General features: G+C 43.0%; 1 protein-coding gene across 4 annotated transcripts in view; it reads right to left on the bottom strand.

Moving 5' to 3' along the window:
* Positions 1-23,809, bottom strand: part of CTDSPL (CTD small phosphatase like) — a 117,615-nt gene that overhangs the window by 18,107 nt on the left and 75,699 nt on the right. For 3 of the 4 annotated variants that reach the window (XM_081072277.1, XM_081072275.1, XM_081072276.1), the window contains exons 2-4: positions 15,429-15,583; positions 7,307-7,339; positions 388-489 (exon numbers count right to left, since the gene is read on the bottom strand). In XM_081072277.1, the coding sequence (XP_080928403.1) occupies positions 388-489; positions 7,307-7,339; positions 15,429-15,583 (290 nt within the window). Of the gene's footprint in view, positions 1-387; positions 490-7,306; positions 7,340-15,428; positions 15,584-18,430; positions 18,612-23,809 lie in introns of those variants that run through there. The other variant, XM_081072274.1, reaches the window with a different exon arrangement.

The raw sequence follows: 23,809 nt of genomic DNA, 5'->3' as shown, positions 1-23,809 counted from the left end.
ATATCCATGTCATGGTTTAGCATCAATGTTATTCTGGTCTCATAAATAGTTGAGAAGTTTCTACCCTTTTTTTGGGGGGGCGGATTCTAATCATGCACTTTATTTATTTATTTATTTATTTAATTTAAAAAAATTTACTGGGGCGACAATTGTTAGTAAAATTACATAGATTTCAGGTGTACAATTCTGTATTATATCATCTATAAATCCCATTGTGTGTTCACCACCCAAAGTCAGTTCTCCTTCCATCACCATATATTTGATCCCTCTTACCCTCATCTCCCACCCCCACCCCCTTTACCCTCTGGCTTTCATCCTTTTTTTAATATGACTGAGACCAAATCACAAATCACTGAGACCATAATCACAGAGGTTATGTTGAGTTACCTTAAATGAACTGTGCACCAATGTTTCATCTAAATCAATGACCACACATTTCTTTCCATAGTCAAGCACCGTCACCTCGGGAAGGAGGTATTTAGCTGGTGGCTAAAAAAAATAAATAAATAAATAAAATATTATTACCTTGATATGCAAGACAAACCAATCCTCTTATTATTGTATTACCCTATGTCAATGAGGTTAAAAATAAAACCAAACATTTACATGCTTGGTCAAGTACATCATGGAATTTTATTAAAATGAATAGGAATAAGGAGTTTGCAACTGAAGTTTTACTAAATCCTGTGCCATTGTCTGAATGGCTATTATGAGAGGCTAGGCTTTAGAACCAGACAAACCTGGATTCGAGTATCAGCTGTCTCTTTCTTGACTATCAGTTGGGATAATTAATGCCTACCATGAAAAAGTGTTATTAGCTGTGATTGCAGTAAATGCCCCACATTCTGCCTGGCATATATATGGTTATTGTTATTATTAAAATGGACTACACAAAATTGAATATTTAATTATACTAGCTACTCTTACTATGCAGACCCATTTCCTGGGATCATATTTTGTTGGAAATTCACTGTGGTACATAAATATATTTCAGAGCTAAATTGGAACCACAGTATTTTTTTTTTAAGTGACTGAAGTTTTCAAACACTTGAACTGTAGACCCGCCAGCAAAATGCAATCCAAACTGACCTCCAATAATAGGAAACAGAAGTAAAACCGGTCCAGGTCCAGTGCCCTGCCTTTGTGCCCCTTGTGCCCGCCCACTGTGGTGTAATAGTAAAGTGGCATATCTTTGCCTCTGGAGGTCATACTTTAATCCACAGAAAATCTATTTATATGTCTTTGTAGTAGCTGACTCTAATCTTTTTTTTTTTTTTTAAAGAATTTATTGGGAAAGGGGAACAGGCCTTTATTGGGGAACAGTGTGTACTTTCAGGACTTTTTTCCAAATCAAGTTGTTGTCCTTTCAATCTTAGGTGTGGAGGGTGCTGTTCAGCTTCAAGTTGTTGTCCTTTCAGTCTTAGTTGTTGAGGACATAGCTCAGCTCCAGGTCCAGTTGCCGTTGCTAGTTGCAGGGGCGTAGCCTTGCGGGACTTGAGGAATCAAACTGGCAACCTTGTGGTTGAGAGCCCACTGGCCCACGTGGGAATCGAACCGGCAGCCTTCGGAGTTAGGAGCATGGAGCTCCAACCGCCTGAGCCACCGGGCCGGCCCTGACTCTAATCTTATGATAAAGAGGTCATAAAGAGTTAATAAAATGCTGGGTATCTTCAGACTACCTCATTCTTGATTTAGAGTATTTATTTCTTTGGGCCTTGCCTCATTCTAGAAAAGATTTGAAGTATTTTAGTTTGCTTTGTGGCATATTCACTGCCCAATGTTAACTAGCTAATTTTCTGCCCGGGAAAGAAAGTCAAGCTCTGTTCAGTATTTAATGAAAAACAAAACACAAGAAACAATCTGGCCCTAGCCACCGAAGAATGGACAGTTTAATTTATCAAATAAAACAATAAACAATGAAATTAAGAGGTAATTCCTTTTAAATGGCTATTCCTCCCTCCACCCCACTATTTTTTTTGTTTGTTTTTAAAATGAACGTTAGTCGAGGATCTAGAGTTAATTTTGGATTTTAGCTGATTCAATAAGGAATGTAACAGGGGCAGGCATCAGGTTAGGTAATTTGCAAGTTTGCAAGTGCAATGACCCCCTGGCAGGGAGGAGCTGTCAGGACTGACCACCATGAGGCCATGTGTGGGGACACGAGCATTTCTATTCCTAGAGGGGCTCTCTCTGGTGAGTGTGGGTGTTTCCTCTTCTCCAATATCATCTGGAAGAAAAAGCCTTTATGGCCTCCCAACTCCCTTGGCTCTAATTAAAGCTCACCAAGTACTATTCCTAATCCCGAGGCACTGAGAAGAGATGTGCCTGAGATACGGAGCATGGGATACAGAGCACAGGTCCTAGGAAGGACTATGTCCTTCATTATAAGTCAACGAGCAAGCAAGTTATTAAAAAAAATTAAAATAAACTTGCAAGAGGGAAGTTTGGTATCAAAAGTGCTTTAAAAAAGGCAGGGTATAATGCGCTCTATAAGTGAACAGAATGGAGAGGATATTGGTTATTCCTGTTGTTTAGGCGTTAGCAGAAAGCATGCTTATGACAAGAATAAAATTTGTTCTCACTTTTTGTTATACAATTATGTAATAAAAACACATTCTCACTGTAAAGAGTATGGACATGAAAACACAACTGTTCCCTTTTCCATATTCCCCCTTCAAGCCCCAGATGTGTCTTCCTTTTTAGTTTGGTGTGTATCTGCAGAGTCCTTTCTCTATGCATTTATACACTAAAATAACATTTTAACTTTATGTAATTGCTAGCCTGGAAAATAAGGATCTAGAAATTCTATCCCTAGCATATCTGAAAACATCAAAGAGCTGCCAAAAGTGGCTCAGTTATTTTCCAAACCCAGGAATAAAAATTACTTTCTTAGCATATTTAACCCACACTTTACAAGCATTCTCTGAGTTAACAGGAAGTAAAAAGCCTCCCCATACTATTCTGAGAGAAAAGAATGAGAAAGGCATGAAGCAAGCTATTGATTTAGCATTTGAACTGCAGAGAAAGAACGAGGACAGGCTGGGGGCAATGGGTTAGGAAGGTTCCATTAATCCTTAGCCTGGTTCCTAAATGTACGCAGCCTCTCTGAGAGCTTGGATTTAGATTACTGCAAATTGTTCAGACTATTGGTAAGAATTCTGCTGGACAGCTGTGTCCTTGAAACGTGCAAGGATGCTATATAATTGCAATAATGCTTTGTTACGCCAATTGATCTGTTCAGGTGATGCTTGAATCATTAACTAAACAATGTCCTGAAGCAAATTTTCTCTCAGGCTCTCATAAAGCTGAAGAACAAGAGAAACACCACTTACATCAAGCCCTTTCTATACAAAATCACTTGCTCCAAAGCACGTAGAGGGCACTGCCAGGGCGATGGATGGAGTGGAGAACAGGGGCAAAAGCCATGTTGGGGGAGGGAAGAGGAGGAAGGGACCTCAGCTTGCCATCCAAGGTTTGAGAAGGGCATTCATTCAAGTTCTCTTCCTGGGAGTAGATCTGAAGTTTCCTGTCCTTGGAACCTTGGAAGTGAACTGGCCGCCATGAATAGTTAACTCTATAGTTTCTTTCTTTAGAGTACCCACCCAACACACCCTCACAAATCTTACAGATGTAGTACCTCTTCTTGGTACATTAGATTTTTTTTTTCTTTTTCGTTTTTTTTGTGTGTGCAGAGATCTCAGGGCCTATTGTAGGAGAGGGGTGAAGGAAACTCTAGACCACCTTTAACTAGAACAGTTACTCTGCTTATATGTTCTTCATAAGGTTTGGTTGAAAAAAGTATACTACTGCTATTTAAAAGGCTGTAGTAAACAGCAGAGAAACGTAACTGTTAGAAAACACTTTCTCCTCTCCCCTGTCAGCATTTTGATGGCTCAGCTGCACAAGTGAGAGCATCAGGATGTTGTGTGATTCAAAGGAGAGTGTGGGGAAGGTAGGAATAGGGTCACAGCCCCAGGGGCGTTCCTTGCTGGGGCCAAAGCATCTGCGTGCTCACTTCCAGCCACTACCACCCAGACTTCAGTGGTTTCTAGACCTGGCCCTCTGTATCATTTCCTTACCCTTCCATACCTGACTTGCACTGGACAGCCCCCTGAGGCTTCCAATAAGATGTGTAGAGAGCCCCAAATCCCAGCTCATAGTTTGGAGACAAATGTTACTAAGTGGAATGTTTAACATCAAGTCCAGATAAAGACATCATTTCCAATAGGTGTGCAAAAGATGGATTACTCAATAAACGGTATTGAGATAACTGACTTGCCACTTGGAAAAGGAAATAAAGCTGGATCACTACTTCATGCCTTACACTGACATAAATTCCAGATGGATCAAAGACTTAAGTGTAATGATGAAACCATTAAAATACTAGGAGAAAATATGGGTCAGTCAGAGTGTGGAGATCTTTCTGAGCATGACATAAAACTCCAGAGCCATAAAGGATAAGATAAATACATTGGTCTATGTAAAATTAAACTTCTTTGTGGTCAAAATGATTATAACAAGGCCAAAAAGATATTTCATAAATTTTGGGAAAGTGCTAATTTCCTTGAAATTTAAAAAGATAACGCGGTATAAAATCTATAAGAAATAAATAGGGAAGAAAGACATATGGATAATAAACTTGTAAAAAGTTGTTCACACTCATTCATTTATAAGGCGATACAAATCAAAGCAATAAATTGATACCATTCTTTACTTTCAAATTAGCAAAGATTAAAATATTTGATAAGAGAATAGGGAATCCCATACACTCTTGGTGGGAATGTGAATTAGGCTTTTGGAGGATAATTTGGCTTTAATCTACCTAAAATGTAAAATATGTCCTTTAATCTAGCATTTGCACAATTAGGAACTGATCACACAGACACTATCACTCAAGTCCACAAACAAACTTGCACAAAATATTCATAAGAGAAGTATTAGCAATAGCACAGAAGTGGAAACAAAGTAAACGCCATCAACTACATGTAAAGCAATGAGGTAGATGCTATGTACTCATATTTGGAAAGATGATCAAGGTGTCTTGTTAAAAGCAAAAAAGTTCTGTAAAACTCTTATTTGCGTAAATAGAGGTGGGGATTTTTTTTTTGTACTTGAATCCTTCGGTATTTTTTAAAACCATGAGCTTGAATTATTGCTTAGTAAAAAACCCCCAAAGGCCAGAGCTGCACATATAAACAGAACAACATGAAAATGAAAAGAAGGGTGAGGTGAGCAGCAGATATGGGGGAGTCTAGCTGAAACTACTCTGGGCACCCACAGGTGAGGGCTACCTTTCATGTTCAGGTCCGGGAAAAAGCTTTCATGAGGTTGTGGAACCTGATTTGCAGGCTCAGCACAAGCCCGGATTTCTGGTCCTGTCATGCAACCCAGGCTCTCAGGGGCTCCCAGCCCTGATCAGGTCCCCCTATGGTCCAGAAAGGGCAGGACTACTCTCTTTATGTAACCTGTGCCCTTGCCAGATAGGTGCAGATTTTGCAGGAGAGTCCACGGCTTGAATCCCAGGGCTGAACTTGGGTTCATTCCTGCACGAAAGCAGGCAGTGGAGATCATACATGCCCATCAGCAGAACTGCTTTTCTGGAGGTTATCATTCAAAGACGCACGTTACTTCAGCTAGGCTTTGTTTTTCTGCAAGGTATGTCACAGATTCCTGAGGCCTGACCCAGTGTCTCATATATAGGAAGCAGTTAGCAGTTTATTGATCTAGCATTGGGCTGAATTATACAAGGAATCTTTTCCCCCTGGGCTATTGTATTCCGAAATCCTAGATTTGTGGGAAAAGGGTCATTTTCCTCAGTAGAGTTTTTACCCTGACAAGTGATTCAGCATTCAACTTCACAGATAGCAGTGAATTAACTTTGAGAAAAAAACAGGACTATTAGAGTGTCAGAGGTACGGGGAGAGATGCCATCTGTCACCTGTTTAACACAGGTACCTTTGCAGGAAAACTAGTGCTTTGTATAAAGACTACAAAGAGACCTTTGGGTATCAATCCCACTGAGGACTGACAATATGTGAAAAAGTCCAAGGAAAGATAGATGACAGATCTGAATCCTACTCAAACACTGGATAAGAAGTCATGCTGCTTGATCAATCCTTTTGATCAGTTTTCCCAACAAAGGCCAACCCCCAGTCATGCTGACAAAGTCAGAATCACTCCACAAACCTTGGCCACTTGTTAATCAATGGAGGGTTAAAAGTTCTGAGAAAAATGAAATTATCAAATACTTTTTGGGCAATTTATAAGTGACATGCATTAACAAATTCAGAGTCAACCTGTCCTAATGAAATCCATTCCTTTCAGTGTAGGGGTGCTGTGTCTCTTGGAGAGTCCCAGAAAACATGTAAAAAAGTCCAAGGAAAAATAGAGAACAGATTTGAATCAGACAATCTGAATCAGAGAACCTTTCTGGATTAAAAAATCAATGTATGGATCTCTTTTAAAACCTGTATCCTTCTCTCAGGTCACAGGCCTGCCTGAAAGGCCTTGTTTGATACGGACGTCGCAACAGCAAGTTTCGTTTGGGAGTTAGTCACTGGTCTGCTTCTTGCTGAATGGCCATTGGCCAAATGGCTCTGCGCAGAGCAGGAGAAAGAAAAGGAGCAGTGGAGACAGGGGGTGCCTGAGGAGTGGTCTAGGCCTGTGCTGGGGTCGAACACTGGTACAGCTATTCTCTCAAATTCTGGGACTGAAGACCGAAGTGGGGGGCCCAGGGACTGCCCAGCTGGGGTAGAGTTACAGCACAGCCAGCTGTGGGAGTGAGGCGGGTCCTGCAAGCTCAGAGAATATATTGGGCTGATTTTCCGATCTCAGAGCCATGGCCAAGCTTCTGACACTGTTGAAGTCAGGAAAGTTCTGTTCACCTGGGACCTGGGCTGGGTGAGCCCAGTTCTACTGGGACAGTACCTGTTGCAAAGAACCATGTCTGGGCAAAAGTATGTTTTCCCTGGCTAGGGAGCTGGGGCTAAGGTGTTGGGGTTGGGGAGTGTGGCAAGCTGCCTTAGTTTATTCAGACCGGAGGCCCTTCACAGAGAGAAAGGAAAGCAAGAATTTGCTTAATAGATGCTGGTTACCCCCTGTTCCTAAAGGAGGGAACTCTCTCTGTACAGAACTTCCTGCTCACAGTTTAAAATGCAGCTTCATTTTTCTTCTTAACAGAACAGAGCTGTTTATATCACATGATAAAACTTAACATAAGCACAAACATAAAAAATATTTTACATGAGTGGGTCCAAAGCTACAAGAATCTATGAATGTTCAAATAAAACTGGATAAATATACATACACTTGGTATGGGAATGATTTGCCTCTGGTCACCCTGAGGAAAAAGAAAAAAAGAAATCATTGTCAGATTTGAAGAGAATTCGATCACATATTCAAAAGAAACTTTAACACACCCTTGAGTACAGCAGGCACGTGATTTTCTGTCCTCTGTACCTTGGTGGTATTTAATGAACAAGAAGAACCCAAAGATTTTCCAGTTAGAGCCCTGGAACCCACTCTGTTTCCCAGACACCCCCTCTCCTGACAAACCAGGCTGGGCTCCTGAGGCTCATTAATTGGCTTGTTTATTTGAATAGTGACTCCCTTACTCCCAGAAATTCGGTCCTTAATTGAAAAATAAAAATGAAAACCCATTCTTTACTTTGATTAGAATCCTACTAATACCTGGCTTGTTTCTTCTTGTAAGTTTTTCCCTAAAAAGACTAAGCCTTAAGTGTATACAATAGGCAGGGAAAGGAAGACAAGTTCATCAGATTACAAGGACCGCCCTCCCGTCACTCCTGGTCCTCTTTTAGGGGAAAATTGGGCAGAAGGGACAAGGCGAGGTACAAGAGGTGCCTTCTGAGGCCACAGACACGGGGATAACTTTCCCTTTAATGGGAATAGAACCTGTATTCACAGGGAGTGTTAAGAATAGTCAGGCCAAACTATATACTTTGAGTGGTAGGGCCATTACCATTCCTCAGCCTGGAATTCCCACCATTCCAAACCTGGTTGATGGAAACACTTCATTGTAGCATCATTAAGAAATGCTAATAAAAAAAAACAAATTTATCTCCATGGAGCATTTCCAGTTTCTGTGCTGCTACTGTCTTTTTTAGACGGTGGGATGGGAGGCAATGAATAGCAGGTTCCCGATAAGGAGATGCGCTGTTTCACAGTCTCCTACAGTGAATGGTTTGTGAAGAGTGTATCCACCTTTATTGAGAGGGATCACTGGTGACAGGCGTCCCACGGAAAGGAGTCAAACCTGACTGTCGACAGTGGCAGGGGGCTGGCTCCCTTCTGAGCTCTGCTCTGACGCTAAGAACCATTTGGCAACTTCTTGATTGTCTCCAGCTCCTAGTCAACACCTCTGCAGTGTAATAGCAACCACTGCTCCTCTTGAGATAATCTTGATGGCTCTTTGCTTTTTCAGGACACTTGGGGGCTTCTCTTAAGGATTTTAAAGTGCCTTCTGCCATCCATTATTCAAGGCAGAATCGTGCTGCTCTCCAACGCGACGGCACAATCAAAGCAAATCTCACTTTTCGAGAACTTACGAGTATATGGAGAAGTTCATTTCAGAAGCTCTTGATACTCTTCCTAGCATCTGGACCTGGGAGCACATCGCTGCCCTTGGCGGGGTAGATTTTCACCAGAAGCTCACAAGCCCAAACCAGTTGGGTCACTGTGGAGTAGGGTTTCTCAACCAGCACGACTGACACTCTGGGCCTGATAACTGCCGTGGGGGGCTGTCTTGCATGTTGGGGGATGGATGTTTACTTAACAGCATCCTTGCCCTCTACCCACTAGAGGCCAGTAGATCTCCTGGTGGTGACAGTCAAAACTGTCTCCAGACATTGTCAAGGGTTCCCTAGGGGGCAAAATCGTCTCCGGTTGAGAACACTGAACTAGTGGGAGACTGCCAACAGCCCCTACGCCCAGGGGCCCTTTCAGATGACATGAGCACATCAGTGATGGGAGAGATAACATAACTATCTGATGGGCTTGATAAAACACAGACCAGGACTAAAGGTGCTACTCTAGACAGATATTTGGGCTAGAAAATTACCCTAGAGGTGTGTGTGTGTATGCACACGCATGCACGCACACATGGGCTATGCATGTATTAGTGAGTGTCCAGCAACTCTGTTTATTTTGTCATCATCCTTCAAAGTCCTCCATGGTCTCTGCCATTGGGGTCTTCTAGATGCTGACTCCTCCTAGCCTCTGGCCAGCGGCTGCAGACTTTTATTTTGGGCAACTGGCCTGCAGGTCCAGGGTGTAACTGCGATGGTGGCAATGGCTGCCACTCCAAGACACTGCTGCTGAACCTCTTCTCCAGGGCAAAGTAAATAAGCAGGGTGGATGGAGGCCTAGAGGCCATCTGCTGCATCGGTCTACAGCTTTCCCTCTTCCTCTGGCATGCTGAGTTCCAAGAGGAAGGGAGACCGAGGAGTCAGCAGTGGAGACAGGTGCAGAATCTGCTTCCACATCTAATGGGCCTGGGCTTTGTATTCCCGGTGTGCTGACCAAGCTGAGAGCAAAGGGCAGGGGTCCTCCTCTGGGAATTAGCTGCTCCACTTTGACGGGGGCTCTTTCCATGGGGTCTTACAGATTGAACAGTCAAGTATCATGCAAATGATGCATGGCTCAGAGTGGCCTTCATTCTTTCCGAAGCCATTCTAACAAATGTTAACTGAAGGCAGTCTATGCATGAACATCAGGTCCAGGTGAGCTAGGCTCTGCCTGAGGAACTGCCTTTAATGGGCTCTGTTCTCTGATACATACAGCTAAATACTCTAGGAAATCCTCCAGGGGTGCAACACCAGTTTCTTAGGTCATTTTACCTAGGAAGATACTATTTTAAATTAACTTTTACTATGACAGCGGTGATTCTGTTTTTTTTTTTATCCTCTAGGGTACCAACGATGTTCCCTTCACTAATGGTGATTTTCTACAGCAATAGTTTTTAAACCGGGGGAGGGAGCGTATGAGGAAAGCACACTGAGGGGAGATCAGGATCTGAGCTACGTTAGCGTTTACAGTGGAATCTCATTATACAAATTTCACTGCTATGTTTCTCTAGACCAGTGGAAAATAAGGTGTGTTTTTTGAATTTTTTTGGAGAAGGGGAACAGGACTTTATTGGGGAACAGTGTGTACTTCCAGGAATTTTTTTCCAAGTCAAGTTGTTGTCTTTTCAATCTTAGTTGTGGAGGGCGCAGCTCAGCTCCAGGTCCAGTTGCCGTTTCTAGTTGCAGGGGGCGCAGCCCACCATCCCTTGCGGGAGTCGAACCGGCAAGCTTGGGGTTGAGAGGACGCGCTCCAACAAACTGAGCCATCTGGGAGCTCAGCGGCAGCTCAGCTCAAGGTGCCATGTTCAGTCTTAGTTGCAGGGGGCACAGCCCACCATCCCTTGTGGGACTCGAGGAGTTGAACCAGCAACCTTGTGGTTGAGAGCCGACTGGCCCATGTGGGAATCGAACCAGCAGCCTTCAGAGTTAGGAGCATGGAGCTCCAACCGCCTGAGCCACCGGGCCGGCCCGGAAAGTAAGGTTTAATATCAGTGAAGGCAAGTCATCTTTCATTATTATTTTTCCAAAAACTTCTCAGCTATTCTTTTTCCCCCCAGCTATTCTTAGATATTTTTCTTCCACATAAATTTTAAGTCTTCCTATTCAGAAACACAGCACATTTCTCCATAAATAATAGCCATCATATCAAAACCTTTTAATGACTCTAATTTTGGGGAGTATTTTGGTTTTTCCATATACATAATCATGTGATTGGCAAATAAAACTAATTTTGTATCTTTTCCATATCTGTATCAATTATTTCATTTTCTTGTCTTATTACATTAGCCAGAAGCTGCCAATGCTTTTTCAATGTTGTTTGCTATTTACGAGTAGTTTTACATGATAGCTTTTTAAACATGTTTAAACGGATTTCTTCTATGTATTTGGCTGTACTGTTGATTGGTATATAAAGGTTTATGGCTATTATACACTTCACGTATGAGACATTTTATCATTATAAAATGTCCCTCTTTCTCCTGTTTAATGCTTTTTGCCTTGAATTCTGTGTTGTCTAATAGTAATATTGCCACTTTTGGTTTTTATTTGATCTACTTTGTACATTTTATTTTCCACCTTTTAACAATCACTCTATGTTAGATGTTGGGTCAGAAACTACTGGCCACCTACTGTAATAGTCAGTAACACAGTTCACCAAATAATTTCAGTTTTCCTTCTGCGCACATGGTAGGATTCCACTTCCGTGCCCCTTGAAGTTAGGGATAGTCATGTAAATTGCTTTGGCCAATATAAGTTGAAACGAGGCATTTTCTTCTGAGTGAAAATTTTAAGAGCCAGTGTGATTGCTACATTCCCTTTTCCCTGCTGTGACAATCATGGAAGCAGAGATGGGGCCTTCCTTGGTCTAAGTCCCCGGATGAGGATAAGACAGTGTTATACACTCCAATAACAATAGGGATTAGTCGGTCACATGTGGCTACTGAGCATGTGAAATGTGGCTAGTTCAAACTAAGAAGTGCTATACGTGTAAAGTACACATCAAATTTTGAAGAATTAGTAAGAAAAAAAATGAATGATTTTTTTCTGTTGGTTAACATGTTGAAATAATATTTTTGATATATCAGGTTAAATAAAATATATTATTAAAGTTAATTTATCTTTAAAAAATATTTTTAAAATGAGCCTACTAGAAAAATTTAAATTCCATTATATGGCTCATACTATATTTCTATTGAATTGTGCCACAGAGCAGAAGGCCCAGGCAACCTATGATAAACATGCAGCATGAGTGAAAAATAAACTTTTACTGTTTTACGCCTCTGAGGTTTGGGGGATGTTAGGGCAGCACAACTGAACCCACGATGTCTAGTACAGCTGTTCAGTAGTCATTCCTATTTTCTCCTTTGTGAAAAGAGCTCTGATTTTGAGGGCAGGAGTTTGCTGGTCTAAATTCTTTCCCTTTCGGGCCTCCCTTGCTGCTAACAGGTAGCCATGTGACAAAGTTCTGGCCAATAAGACATAAGCGGAAGTCTCGTGGGGCTTTCTGTGAAAGGGGTTACTTTCTAGTAAAGAGACAGACATGGTTAAAGCGACTCGTCCCTCTCTTTTTCCCTTCAATGTGGATATCACATCTGAAGCTTGTGATTTTGAGATAATAAACAACAAGCCTGTGGATGAAGACAAATGTGCGAAAGATGAAAAGACAGAAGAACAGAAAGAGTCTGGGTCCCTGATGGTATCATCAAGCACCCACTCACCCCTGCAATGGCCAGACTCAGGCTTTTGATGTGACAAAAATAATCCCCTATTTGTTTAAGCTATTTGTCAGTTTTCTTTTACTTGCTGCCAAAATCATTCCTATCCGATATAGGTATATTCCTGGCAACACATACAGCCAAATATGTCAAGCCAATCTGATACAGTCATGGTCTCTTGTTAGGAGAATTTGGTTCATTCAACTTGGTTTTATGCCTACTCTTTATGAGAGGTTTACTTCTTATTATATTGTTTGTTCTTTTTCCATTTCCTTATTTGATGGCTTGTTCACATTTCTGTTTATTTCCCCTTTCACTGTGAATTTTGAGGATCTATTTTCTAATTGTGCTACTTGTTATAGTTCTATTCCTAATAGTCATATTTATTTCTACATTTTCTATCATTGTAGCTGAATATCAATCTCATCCAGATTTTTTTTTTTTGGTCCCTCTCTGAATCATTACGTGTCTGAAAATGTACTTCTTTTTCCGTAATAGATAAATGCTATCTTGGTCACACATTTTTGGTTTGCAATCCTTTTCTCTCAGTAGCTTCTAAACATTTTTTCCAGTCTTCTTCTGGCTTTCAGCGTTGCTAGTGAGAAGTCTGGTACTAGTATAATTCTCTTTTCTTTGAAAAGAACTTGTTCTAGTAGCTTGTAAGATTTTCTCTTTACATCTACATTTCAGAACGTCAACGGCATATATCTAGCCCTGTGGTGTTCCCCTGCTTGCCCCACTAATCCTGCTACAGACTTGGTAAATCCTTTCAAGCTGCACATTCAAGCTTTGTTTTTTAGCTCAGGAAAAATCTCTTCTATTACTTTTTCTGGAACTCCTATTATTTGCCTGTTAGGTCTCCTAGAAGCCTCCCCGCTCCCCACCCCCTTCACAATTACTATCTCTGTTTCGGCTTTGCACTATACGATATCTCTTTCATTTGCTCTTCTGGAAATGTTCTCAGAAATGTTCAGTTCTCAGCAGTGACCATTCTCATTCTCCTTTTTTGCAGTTTGTTTACTGATTTTTCATATTTAGAAATCATGGGATTTTTTTTTAAAGTTCTAAAAGTTACTTTTGTACTCCAAACTCATTTCCTGTGTTGTCTGTTAAAAGTTCTATTTCTTCCATTAGCTTTACCTTAGTAGAAGTCTTATAGTCTCGTTTTCCAACTTGGACTTTCTCAGCAGTGGCAAATGAGGGAGCACTGTGACACCCAACATGGAGTGCTGTTTTCACCGTCCAGCAGAGCCCAAGTGGACAAACGAGAGACGATGGAAGTCCCTGGGCCCCTCCAGGGCACAAGGACTGAAAGTCATTCAGCTCATCACTACAGTCCCTCCCAGGACTGCATACATCAAGTGGGCCCACGGGCTCTTGCTGGTTGGTTGACCTCACAGGACTATGCAGTTTAAGTCTTTGTCCTAGGACTCTCCAAGAGGGAAGCATATCCTGTTGGTGGGTGCCTGCTTCTCACTGAATACCAGAGAGAATGAATGCTGTGCCTGCTTTCCCCCTGAAGAAGTCAGGAAAACGGGAGGCCTTAATGCACTTTCCGGGCTCCACCAGCAGCTCACCTGGATTTATCCGAAGAGGGAATTTAAATGGTTGGAGCCATGTGCTCAGGCTGTCACTTTCCCAGAACCCCCTTCCTTACATTCATATGTATGTACTTTTAAAATAGGTTATTTTCTAATAACAAAAGTAATCTCAGCTAATTCTGGAAAAATTGGGAAAAGCTAAGAAGAAAAAGAAAAAAATAAAACACAAAGCGGAGAAGAAAATCCTATATATATTCCCACCAGTCTGAGATCATTTCTTCATAGATTGGCATACATCATTCTAGTCTTATAAATGCCTGTGAATGTGTATATGACTATATACATACTTATAAATATATTCACTTACTATATTTTAGCATTTTTCCCCTGAAGTGATACATTGTGAATATTTCCCTGTATCAGTAATATTCACGAGATGTCATTTTTAATAGCTGCGTTGATTATATAGTTAGTTATTCTACAGGTCTTTTATTTTCTATTGTTAATCATCAGGTTGCTTACAATTTTACATTGTAAATTATAATTTATGCTGCCTAATATCTTACCGTTAAGTTTTTGCACATCCACAGTATGTCAATCAATTGGAACTGCTTGGGTGACCAAATAGGCATACTGTTAAAGTTTTAAGATCATTTGCCAAATTTCCCTCCAGAAAGGTGTAACTAATTAACACTCTTAACAATAACCAATTTACATCCCCTACCCTCCCTCTCACTACCTCCATGCCAAATGCAAATATTAACTTTAAAAATATCTTTGATAATTTGATAATGGAAAAGGATATCTCATTGTTTCAGTCTGCATTTGATTACTAACCATACTGAACAAATTTTCACGTTTATTGACAAACTGTATTTATTTTGTGAAATGCTTGTTCATGTCCTTTGTTTATTTTATCTGGGAAAGATGTATGACTTTCGTGTCTTCAATCTCGATTATTTTCATAACGAATAATTCTCTTTGCGTCTTTCAGTGATTTTTACCCGAAAGTCTATTTTGCCTGAATTACTATTATAACCCCTGCTTTCTTTTTGCTTATACTTGTAAAATGTCTTTTTGCTCATCCTTTTACTTTTAACTGTTTTGAGTCACTTTGTTTAGAATATGTCTGTAGACAGCACGTGGGTAGAATTTTCTTTTTTACCATTGTGAAATCTGCTCCGAAATGTGGATTTGACGTGTATAAAAGAATATATAACAAATATGTTTGTTGTTAAACAAGGTAGTTAAATTCATTTATATTTATGATTGGCTCTTTCCCATGTCACTGTTTCTCTTCCCACTTCTTTGTCTGCTAATGCTTCTTTAACCCTATTCATGTCTTCAACCTCCCAAGAGAGAATGCTATACAAATGTGAAGTGACTCTTCCAGCTCTCATCAATTAGGTTCTTTACTTGCCACACGGGAATGACTGAAGCACCCTTTAACAAAAAGACGACTTTTATGGTAATTTCAAATCTTTTAGTAAACGGCCGCGCACATACTGTCACAGGACATTTGTGCAGAACGGGACAGAAGTGCAGCCACCGCAGTTTTGCCGCGTGCACAGCTCCCTGTCAGGACTGACCTTCTGAAGCCCTCCGTTCTCCTCCACCAGTGGCGGAAGCCCACCGGGGCTGCTGGCTGGTGGGGCCTCCACATTGTAGTCGCGGAAGCAGCAGAAGAAGGAGCTGAGAATGCTGCGGCTTCTCTGCTTCTTTAAGCTGACATTACACGGGGACGCTGGGAAGAGAAACAGAGCACACTGTGGCCAACGGCAGCACGGACTCACATAAAAGGCAAAAATGAGTGGTCATGCAACGTGCAAACTCGAATATGCAGTTGTCGCCCCCGCCCCCCAGGACACCCACTCAGGACCAGAGGATGAGGGGCCCCAGGAAGTTATTCTAAAGGATTGTTATTCAACATCCTGAAGGGCCGGCTGGTCCATGGAGTCCAATCCTGCTGGCTGGACAGAATTCCTCTGACCTCAGCCCCGTGGGGGCTGCTTGCTCATGAAGTGACCCATCCTTAGGGTCAGGCACCATCTGCATTCCTGAACCGAGCAGATAAAATCTTCTGACCCTGCACGGCTTCAAAACAAAGATCCTTTAGGGCACAAATCAGACTTGACACTCTGAGAAGCATAGTTCTCTGGTAAGGGTACTAAGAAAGAGTCACTTTGAAACTAGGTTCTTAGACATTCCCTGCTCACCATGGAAACGACTCATTTCATGGGTTAAGAAATAAGACGGGTAAGGGCACAAAGGAGCCCCCTTTTTCAACTCTGCCATTTGTTAAGAAATTGATAGGCGCATGGACCCGCAGAGCTCAAAGCTGAAGGCTATCGTTACACTGAAAACAGAAGCAGCAGGGCCTGTGGGACAGAGAGCATGTGCTCCGGCCCCAGCAGGGCTGGCCAGGGCAAAGCCCATCTGTGTGAGATACGGGCAGTACTGTGTCATGGACTCATTCCCTGGCCTGTCCTGGACTGAAGTTTCGGAGGCAGCGACGCATCCTTTCTGTGCGCCGGGGCTCAAGACAAGCTGCTACAAGTCAGACATAAAAGGCAAAAATGAGTATAAAGGAAAAACACACCTCAGGGGAGGAGACTGCCGACGGAGGGGTAGGGGCATTCTGCCTGGGAATGCAGCCGGGGCTGTCCCCCCACATACCGTGTCTGGGCGGGTCAGCAGTGCCTGAGCAGAGACCACACGCAAAGGGACCATGCTTAGGGTTAAGGGGAAAAATCACCAATGTAAGAAAGGATTTCAGTCCACACGGTAACTGTTGGAGTTTCTCCCAAAAAGCAATTCAGGCACAATCCCCCCTCTTGGACACATGAGTGATTTGCATAGCACCTTCCCTCTCGAGATCACAAAACCTTTGCTAAAAGTCTTGGGGGTACTCTTCTGCTGGCAGGAAAAGCAAAGGCATTCAGATGGAAATTCTGAAAAAAAAGAAAAAGAAAAAAGAAAAAAAAGGATGGAAAAGCTGTTTTGCCAGCAATTCCAGGCATAGATGGTCTCTAGCCTGGGTTTGGGGAAATGGCCCACACACTAAGTGTGAATTTAAGATCTCCATTCACTAAAGATGAGCTTTAGAACCATAACCGCCTGGAAAAGCTGGCTGTTTCATCTTCCTTGTGAATCTCTGGGTCCATGTCATAGGGTACCATTTCAGGCCCCACACACCGGGTCCTAGCCTGCTGCAGGGACCATCCGACATGGAGGCCTTCCCAGAAGCAGTGGTGGGGAGTGACAACGCCCAGTGTGTACTGAGACCAGCCTTCTAAGTCCCAGTACTTTATAATAATCCTTATCTCATGCAGTCCTTACAGCGACTCACGGAGAAAGGTGTTATGCTTTCATCTTACTGCCAAGAAAGTACAACCAGTAACTGCATGTGCCAGGATTCGACCCCACGTGGGCCTGTTTCCAAAGTGTGTGCTTTCTCCACGTGCCAAGCTGAAGGCACTCTTGAAACAATTTAAGTCAGATTAAGGAGGGAACGCGCCAACAGAGAGAAAAGTACTGCAATAAACTCACGTTTAATATAAATGACTGGTTAAACTGTTTTGTTGTTACATTGGGTGTTTTAGTTTTTAAGAAGCCACACTCAAATAATTTAGTCAGAGGAAGAAAGAAAAATACTCCCTTCCCTGGCTGATAGCATATTTCTCTGCAAGTAAACAAGGTATCTGTTCCCATCTCAGAGACACAGAGCAGATAATACCCAGGCTGGGCAGTGAACAGCTCTGCAAAAAGCACCTTCCCAGATCCCATTTCCATCCTCGGATCACATAAATCTTCACAACTAACTAACAAATTAACAACTGAATTTATATGCTAAAAAAAAAAAATCCTAAACCTGGAGCTAGTGAGCTACTTGCAATTTCCACCATATGATTACATACCATGTAGAAGCCATACATGGAGCTGTGAGTCACTCAATGAGCTTGAGTCACTGGGGAGGACATCACCCCCCATGTGGGGAAATGGTAGCTCCCTCAGGTTCTCCCTTCTCTGTATAAAGAAGCAGCCCAAGTCGTCTCACCTCCATTGCTGTGGGAGGGTCCAAGCTTCTTCCTGCTAACTGAGGTTACTTCTAGGCACCTCCTGGCAGCTGGCTGGAGGCTTTCTAATTTTCTAATCACACTTAGACGGGTCTGCTGCTTTCAATGTCAGTCCGCTGAGGAAATGGATGATTTCCTCAGGACCAGCACTGGTCTCACATGGCCCTCAGCACTCACGGGCTCCTAACAGGGCTCAAGATACAGGCTGTCTGGATCTGAAGACTCTGGTTTTCTACCCCAGCTGCTGCCTCTCCTCCAGCTACTATCCAGAAGGACCCTGAGTTATTCAGAAATGCTGTGGTAAAAGGGTTTCGGTTGCTACATGAAATTAAAGTCCACTGTTTAATGGGAAAATGTTTATATTGTAACATTACATGAGAAAAGCTAGATAAATAATTGTATATCTGACTTGATCATAATCGTGCAAAACAAATGAAAAGAGATTATAAATAAGAAAATATTGGTGAAAACATGTCAATATGTTAACAGCAATTGTCAGGCTATGGGGTGCTTACCTTTCTTCCTTCTATATTTTCTGAATATTTGATGGTAATTATATATTACTCTAACAACGGGAAAGCAAATAATCTTGTTAAGCTTTCTTTCAGCCACTCGGTGAAGCTCAGGAGACACCATATCTGACTTTTACATCTAAACCTTTAGATGTAGTCCTATGCTTTTCCACTCTGTCCCCGCGAAGTGAAAACCAGGCAACAACAGTGTTGTAGAAAGCCTTGCAGGAAGTGAATGTCGCCACTGTCATAGGCCACGCCCCCTCCTGGACCGTGATGTCACCAACACAGAACATACCTACCAACCTCTAAACCAGAGGCGGCTCATGTGAAAAGAAGGCACCAGATATGTGTTCTTTCCCCAGTCAAATGCTCCCACTGCTTTCTCATCCGGCCGCCCACCCTCCCTGTACACACAAATGCCATCGTTTCTTTATTCTTAATCAGGACTTGGCCTCTCACCACCTTTCCTCATTCCCCCTTTTGAATGTTCCTACTGGTACCATATATAAGACAGAGGTCTGCTGGTGGCCCAGGTATCCAGGAAAAGGGTCTTTAAAAGGATTGTAACATTAGCACATTAAAGACTAATGCACACATCCTCCTGTTAACCTCGGTTTTAAGACTACTTTGGAGGAATAAAGGAGGGAGTAGCAATTTTGCATATCAGTCTAAAACATTTCATAAAGATTTGCATGTTTTAAATCAGATTTAAGAAGAAAACGTCATCGAAAATCCTATCCAAGTTTCTTGCTGCTTTTCTCCGATACCCTTCCCACGCCGACCCACATCCACACCTGCCACCTCCCTCCCCGGTTTCCTCCTGGTTCTCTCATCACACTGACACCATACCTCCCACGCCTCTCCTCACATCCCCTCTTCTTATAACATTCCTGGTCTTCGGGAACTGGTTCAAAGCCCACCTCTTGGAGGAAGCCCACTCTAGGGGAAGGATTTGTTCCTAGGCCACGGAACTCCCAACTGAATGTGTATGTGGCTGAGCTAGGTCTTTAGCCCATTCCTCTCTAATTTTCAGGCCATCAGACTCCTACTCTAAAAATCCATCCTCCTTCCCTTCATTAAGTTGTTGCTTTTGAGATCCTTAACAGCTCTTAAATCTGTCCTCAGGATTTCAGAACAATTCCCTGTCCCTGTCATATGATGAGGCTGAAGCCCTCATCATTTTGTCCCCGGACAACTACAATAGTGTCTTGTTTCCTTGCTCCTATTTTGTATCCTGTAATTATTGACATGACCACTGAGGCAAAGCCCAACGAGGAGACTATTTGCTGGTTATCAACGTGGGTCCTAAAGTCATTTGCTTCGGTGTAGAACGCTGGCTTGCCCAGCAATAATAGTACGGGGCTGAGGTTAAGTTACGTGACTTTTTTGTGTTTCAAAAAAGTCCTTATTTGTAAAATGGGGATAACAAAGGTACTCATCTTATAGGCTTGTTGTGATAATTAAATGTGTTATTATAAAGTCCTCAGAACACTTCATAAATGTTAGTTCTTCTTACCATTAGTCTCTTAAAATCTTTTGCTTTGTAAAGGAGTGGGGGTTTCTCTGCAGGTAAATCCTGGATCAAAGGCTGGATTCTATGGGTATACATTTTGTCCCTGGCATCTGACAAGTAGGAGGCATAACTTACTATAACAGACCTTGGTTACATAAACTGTAATTTAGAAAGCAAAAGTAGAAAAATGTGGGGAAGTGGTTCTACTTAATTGCTCTAAACACTGGATGCGGAGAGGAGGCAAGAAAAGGGCGGGTTAAGGGTCCACAGGAGCTGTTGGGGGCTGCTTACCTGCCTTCCCCTGACTCAGCTCCCTCTTGGGCTGCAGCTTAGCTCTCTCCTCGGCTGAGCACTGTGCCTGCCCAGCCTGCCTCTGATTCAGCCCCATGCTGTGCATCCAAAAGGAGTTTTCTCCTGTGTGGGGTTGACCATAGGAGGACCACGAAGGAGGCTTGCAACCCATCAGGGTCTCTCCTGCAGGTTTAGTGGGCCATGATATGCTTTCCCCAAGGGGCTGGCAGCGAGACCTATCCGACGGACGGCCCCTTCCTTTTCCTTAGCCCTGCTAATGAAGACACGCCCCGAGCTGGTCTCAGCACAGATATCCCATAGGCTAAATAAAGGGGGATCCCTCGCAGGGGCAGGTGGGGTGATCCTAAGACTTAACTTTCTCCTATCTCTGAGCAGGCCTGGGTGGGGTGGGCAGAAATCTGGGGACGGGCTGTGCAGAGCTGGAGACATTGGGCCTTGGCCTCACCTCTGCCTCCTGTTTGTGGTGCTCACGTCTGGTGGGAAAGACACTTCAAGAAACGATTCTGAGACAGTATGAGTCTTGTTATAACTGAGCAGCACTGGGCACTGTCGGGGTCCACAGAAGAGCACACAGTTCAGCTTTGGGGGTGAGGTAGGGGTAGTAGGAGTGATTTCTTAGAATAAATGTCTTCTATGAGGAGCTGAGAGTTTCGTAACATTGTTGGAGGGTTCAGGGAAGTGGGGAAACAGCAACCTGACATGAGAGAGAGAACATGAAATATCTGAGAAAAGAAGTGGCGAGGACTGTAAAAGGGGAACGATGAGTTTGAACCGACTCTCTGCAAACGGGGAGTCACATGTTCAGACGATACCATGACTGGCACTGTTTCACTTGTGTACCTGGAGCGGCTGAGCTTAGGTTTTTAAATTACGACTAATGCAGGTGGTCAATCTGCGCGAAGGATTTTCAGGATATTTGCAAATCAGACATTTGGACTGTTCTGTATAAAGAGCCTAGAGTGCAATTTCTTATATAAAACTTGACTTGCAATACAAGATGCATGGAAAGAAAGTAAGCTTTGGAGTTACATTTTGGTTCAATCTCCAGCCCTGCCATTTGTTAGCTGGGGTGACTTCATCTGACTAAGCCACACTGGCACCGTGGGGATCATAATACATACCCCACAGGGCCGTCTTGTGAGGACACAGCAGAAACATGTATGTCTCTGTGAGTGAGAAAATCTACCAGCAGCTTAAAGGGTAGCAACAAAAAATTGTGACTGGTTTGAGTACAGTGCTGTGTCTTCCTGTGAACATTCAGAAGTTAGGTTGTAACCAGACAACCGTCCTCACAAAAACAGCCCTGCTTTCTGAGAAAACACGTAGGCAGAGCGATTTTTGGTTATGTGAATTCTGAACTGAGAACTTAAAGCAGCTCTTTAAAACCTGACCACCTATCTATCCAGTGAAGGTTTCTTTGTATCACAATAATAACGGATAAAAACCAAGGAAACCAACAAAAAGCAGCTCCATATGTAAAGCTGAAAATAAACGTTAGGATTCGTGTCTTTTCTCAGAAATCTTGTATGAAGTATAGTCAGAAAGAAAGTGTTGTCATTAAAAACATAAAATGTCCAAGGGAAAGCCCACCAAGGGGGACGGTGTGGTTTGGTCCTTTCATGGGACAAGAGGACTGTTCTAAAGAGCTGTCACTCTGTGTTTATGCCGACACAGAACGCACAGCTGAATCCACAACCAGCTGGTATGCACAGGCCGAGAGGGGGCATTTCTAGGCAACCTCTTGAACTTCCAAACCTAACTGGTTTCCTTCTGTCTCCAGAAATTGAAATGTTGACCCCAAACAGCCAGCGTTTCTTAGTCAGTGTGAGAGCTGCCCCTGCCTACAACCATTGCCCTTTTATACACAACTCTTGCGTTCTGACCTGGTTTAGATTCTGGATGTGGGCTAGCTTCAGATTTAGGACCCAAACCTCTGGGGTCTACACCGATCCAGAGCTTCACATACTCCCCTTTGTGAGCAGCCCCCCTATCTGTCCTTACCTCTAATCTGACCTAAGCTCCCTGAGCCCCATACACATCGCTACACAAAGGAGTAGTTCAGGATGAAAATCAGAGTCACTGAAACGTAGGTGGAAACGGTTGCTACTCACTATGAACCCATCCCCAGTCATTCAGGGGATGAATTTCTCCCCATGAAGAAACTGCATCTTGATAGCTACTTCTAGAAAATAAGGAATGCTGCCTTTAATTTCCATAATGTCAAGCGAGCCTACGAGTGGGTCCAGGGGCCAGACCACCAAGAATTTCTAGGGGAAAATTGACTAATCACATGAAGTCTAGTGCTAATGTGTCAAAGCACCAAAACCTGCTCTCAGAAGTAGCTTCCTTCTTGTCACAAGAGAATGAAGAAAGGTGTTCCACAGCAGAGTTATAACATCCAAGTATTCATAGCAGAACATTAAAAATAAAAGTATGCCTTGTTCCAAGCCTCAGTGTGGACCCCAATGCAGTTAAGGCTGTAAAACTGCACACTGGAGTTCCCCAAGGTAGAGGTACTTCTTCAAACGTGGGGATGTCAGAGCACTTTATGACCCTGAAGAGACCACACAGCCGAATTCACAACTACGTTATTATGGAATAAGCTACGGGAGGAGGGGGAGTTCTCCCCAGGAGCCAGCATTTAAATGAATGCACCATTTCTTCTCTTCTAGAATTGGGCTGTAATCTCTGGAATGCGTCCCAGGGCCGTGGTTTGGAATGGGTGTCTAACAGGAAATTCTGGGCAGTCTATGCATACATTACATTCCTTTCCCACCCCGAAAGAGTGGTCAACAAACACAACTTTCCTCTGTTTGAATATAAGGGGGGTGGTGAGGGTGGGGAGAGGCCAGGGCACAGACTGCACACAGTTCAAAAGCAGATGTGGCTGCTGAGAATCCAAACATCCTTTTCTCCTAGGAAAAGGGCTTAGGCACCAATAGAGTCACGTTTTGAGATATCCAGTCAGTCCCTATTCTGTTTCTAAGTGATACACTTCCCCAGGGAATTCTGCCTGACAGGCTATGAAAGAAACGCACCTTTGAAAGCTCATTTTCCCAGGGCAGCCTGTAACTGGCAGTGGTTCCTGCAGCACTGAGAAATCAAGGGGGGGATCAAGGCTGGAGGCTAAAAACTGGGTAGGAGGGATCCTAATCTCATCCTTCGTTTCACACCGGCAGCGTGTATTTCCTGTTCGCTGCTGGTTGGTTAACAGCCCACATTAGTTTATGCCTCATTTGTGCAAGGCCCTTGACATAAACCATCTCTGGCCTTCACGGTATGCAGTACCGATATGACCACCCCGTTTCCTGATGAAAAAACTGAGATGTGGAGTACACACAACTATGCAGCGAGGGTGCTGGGTTCAAAGCCAGCACACCCTGACTGCAGGGCTTCCAACCCCCCCACAATCCCCCTGGCTTCTCCCCAGCACTCTTTTGGGTTTGGGTTTTATTTCCAGGGAGAAGCTCAGAGTATGAGCCTTGTGCCACCTGCCTTCACTCCAAATGCTATACTTTTGAAAACTCCAAAAGGAACCAATGATATTCAAGGCA

This window comes from Rhinolophus hipposideros (genome assembly GCF_964194185.1).
Source record: "Rhinolophus hipposideros genome assembly, chromosome: 14".
Lineage (NCBI taxonomy): Eukaryota > Metazoa > Chordata > Mammalia > Chiroptera > Rhinolophidae > Rhinolophus > Rhinolophus hipposideros.
This window is presented reverse-complemented; position numbering and strand designations above follow the sequence as displayed.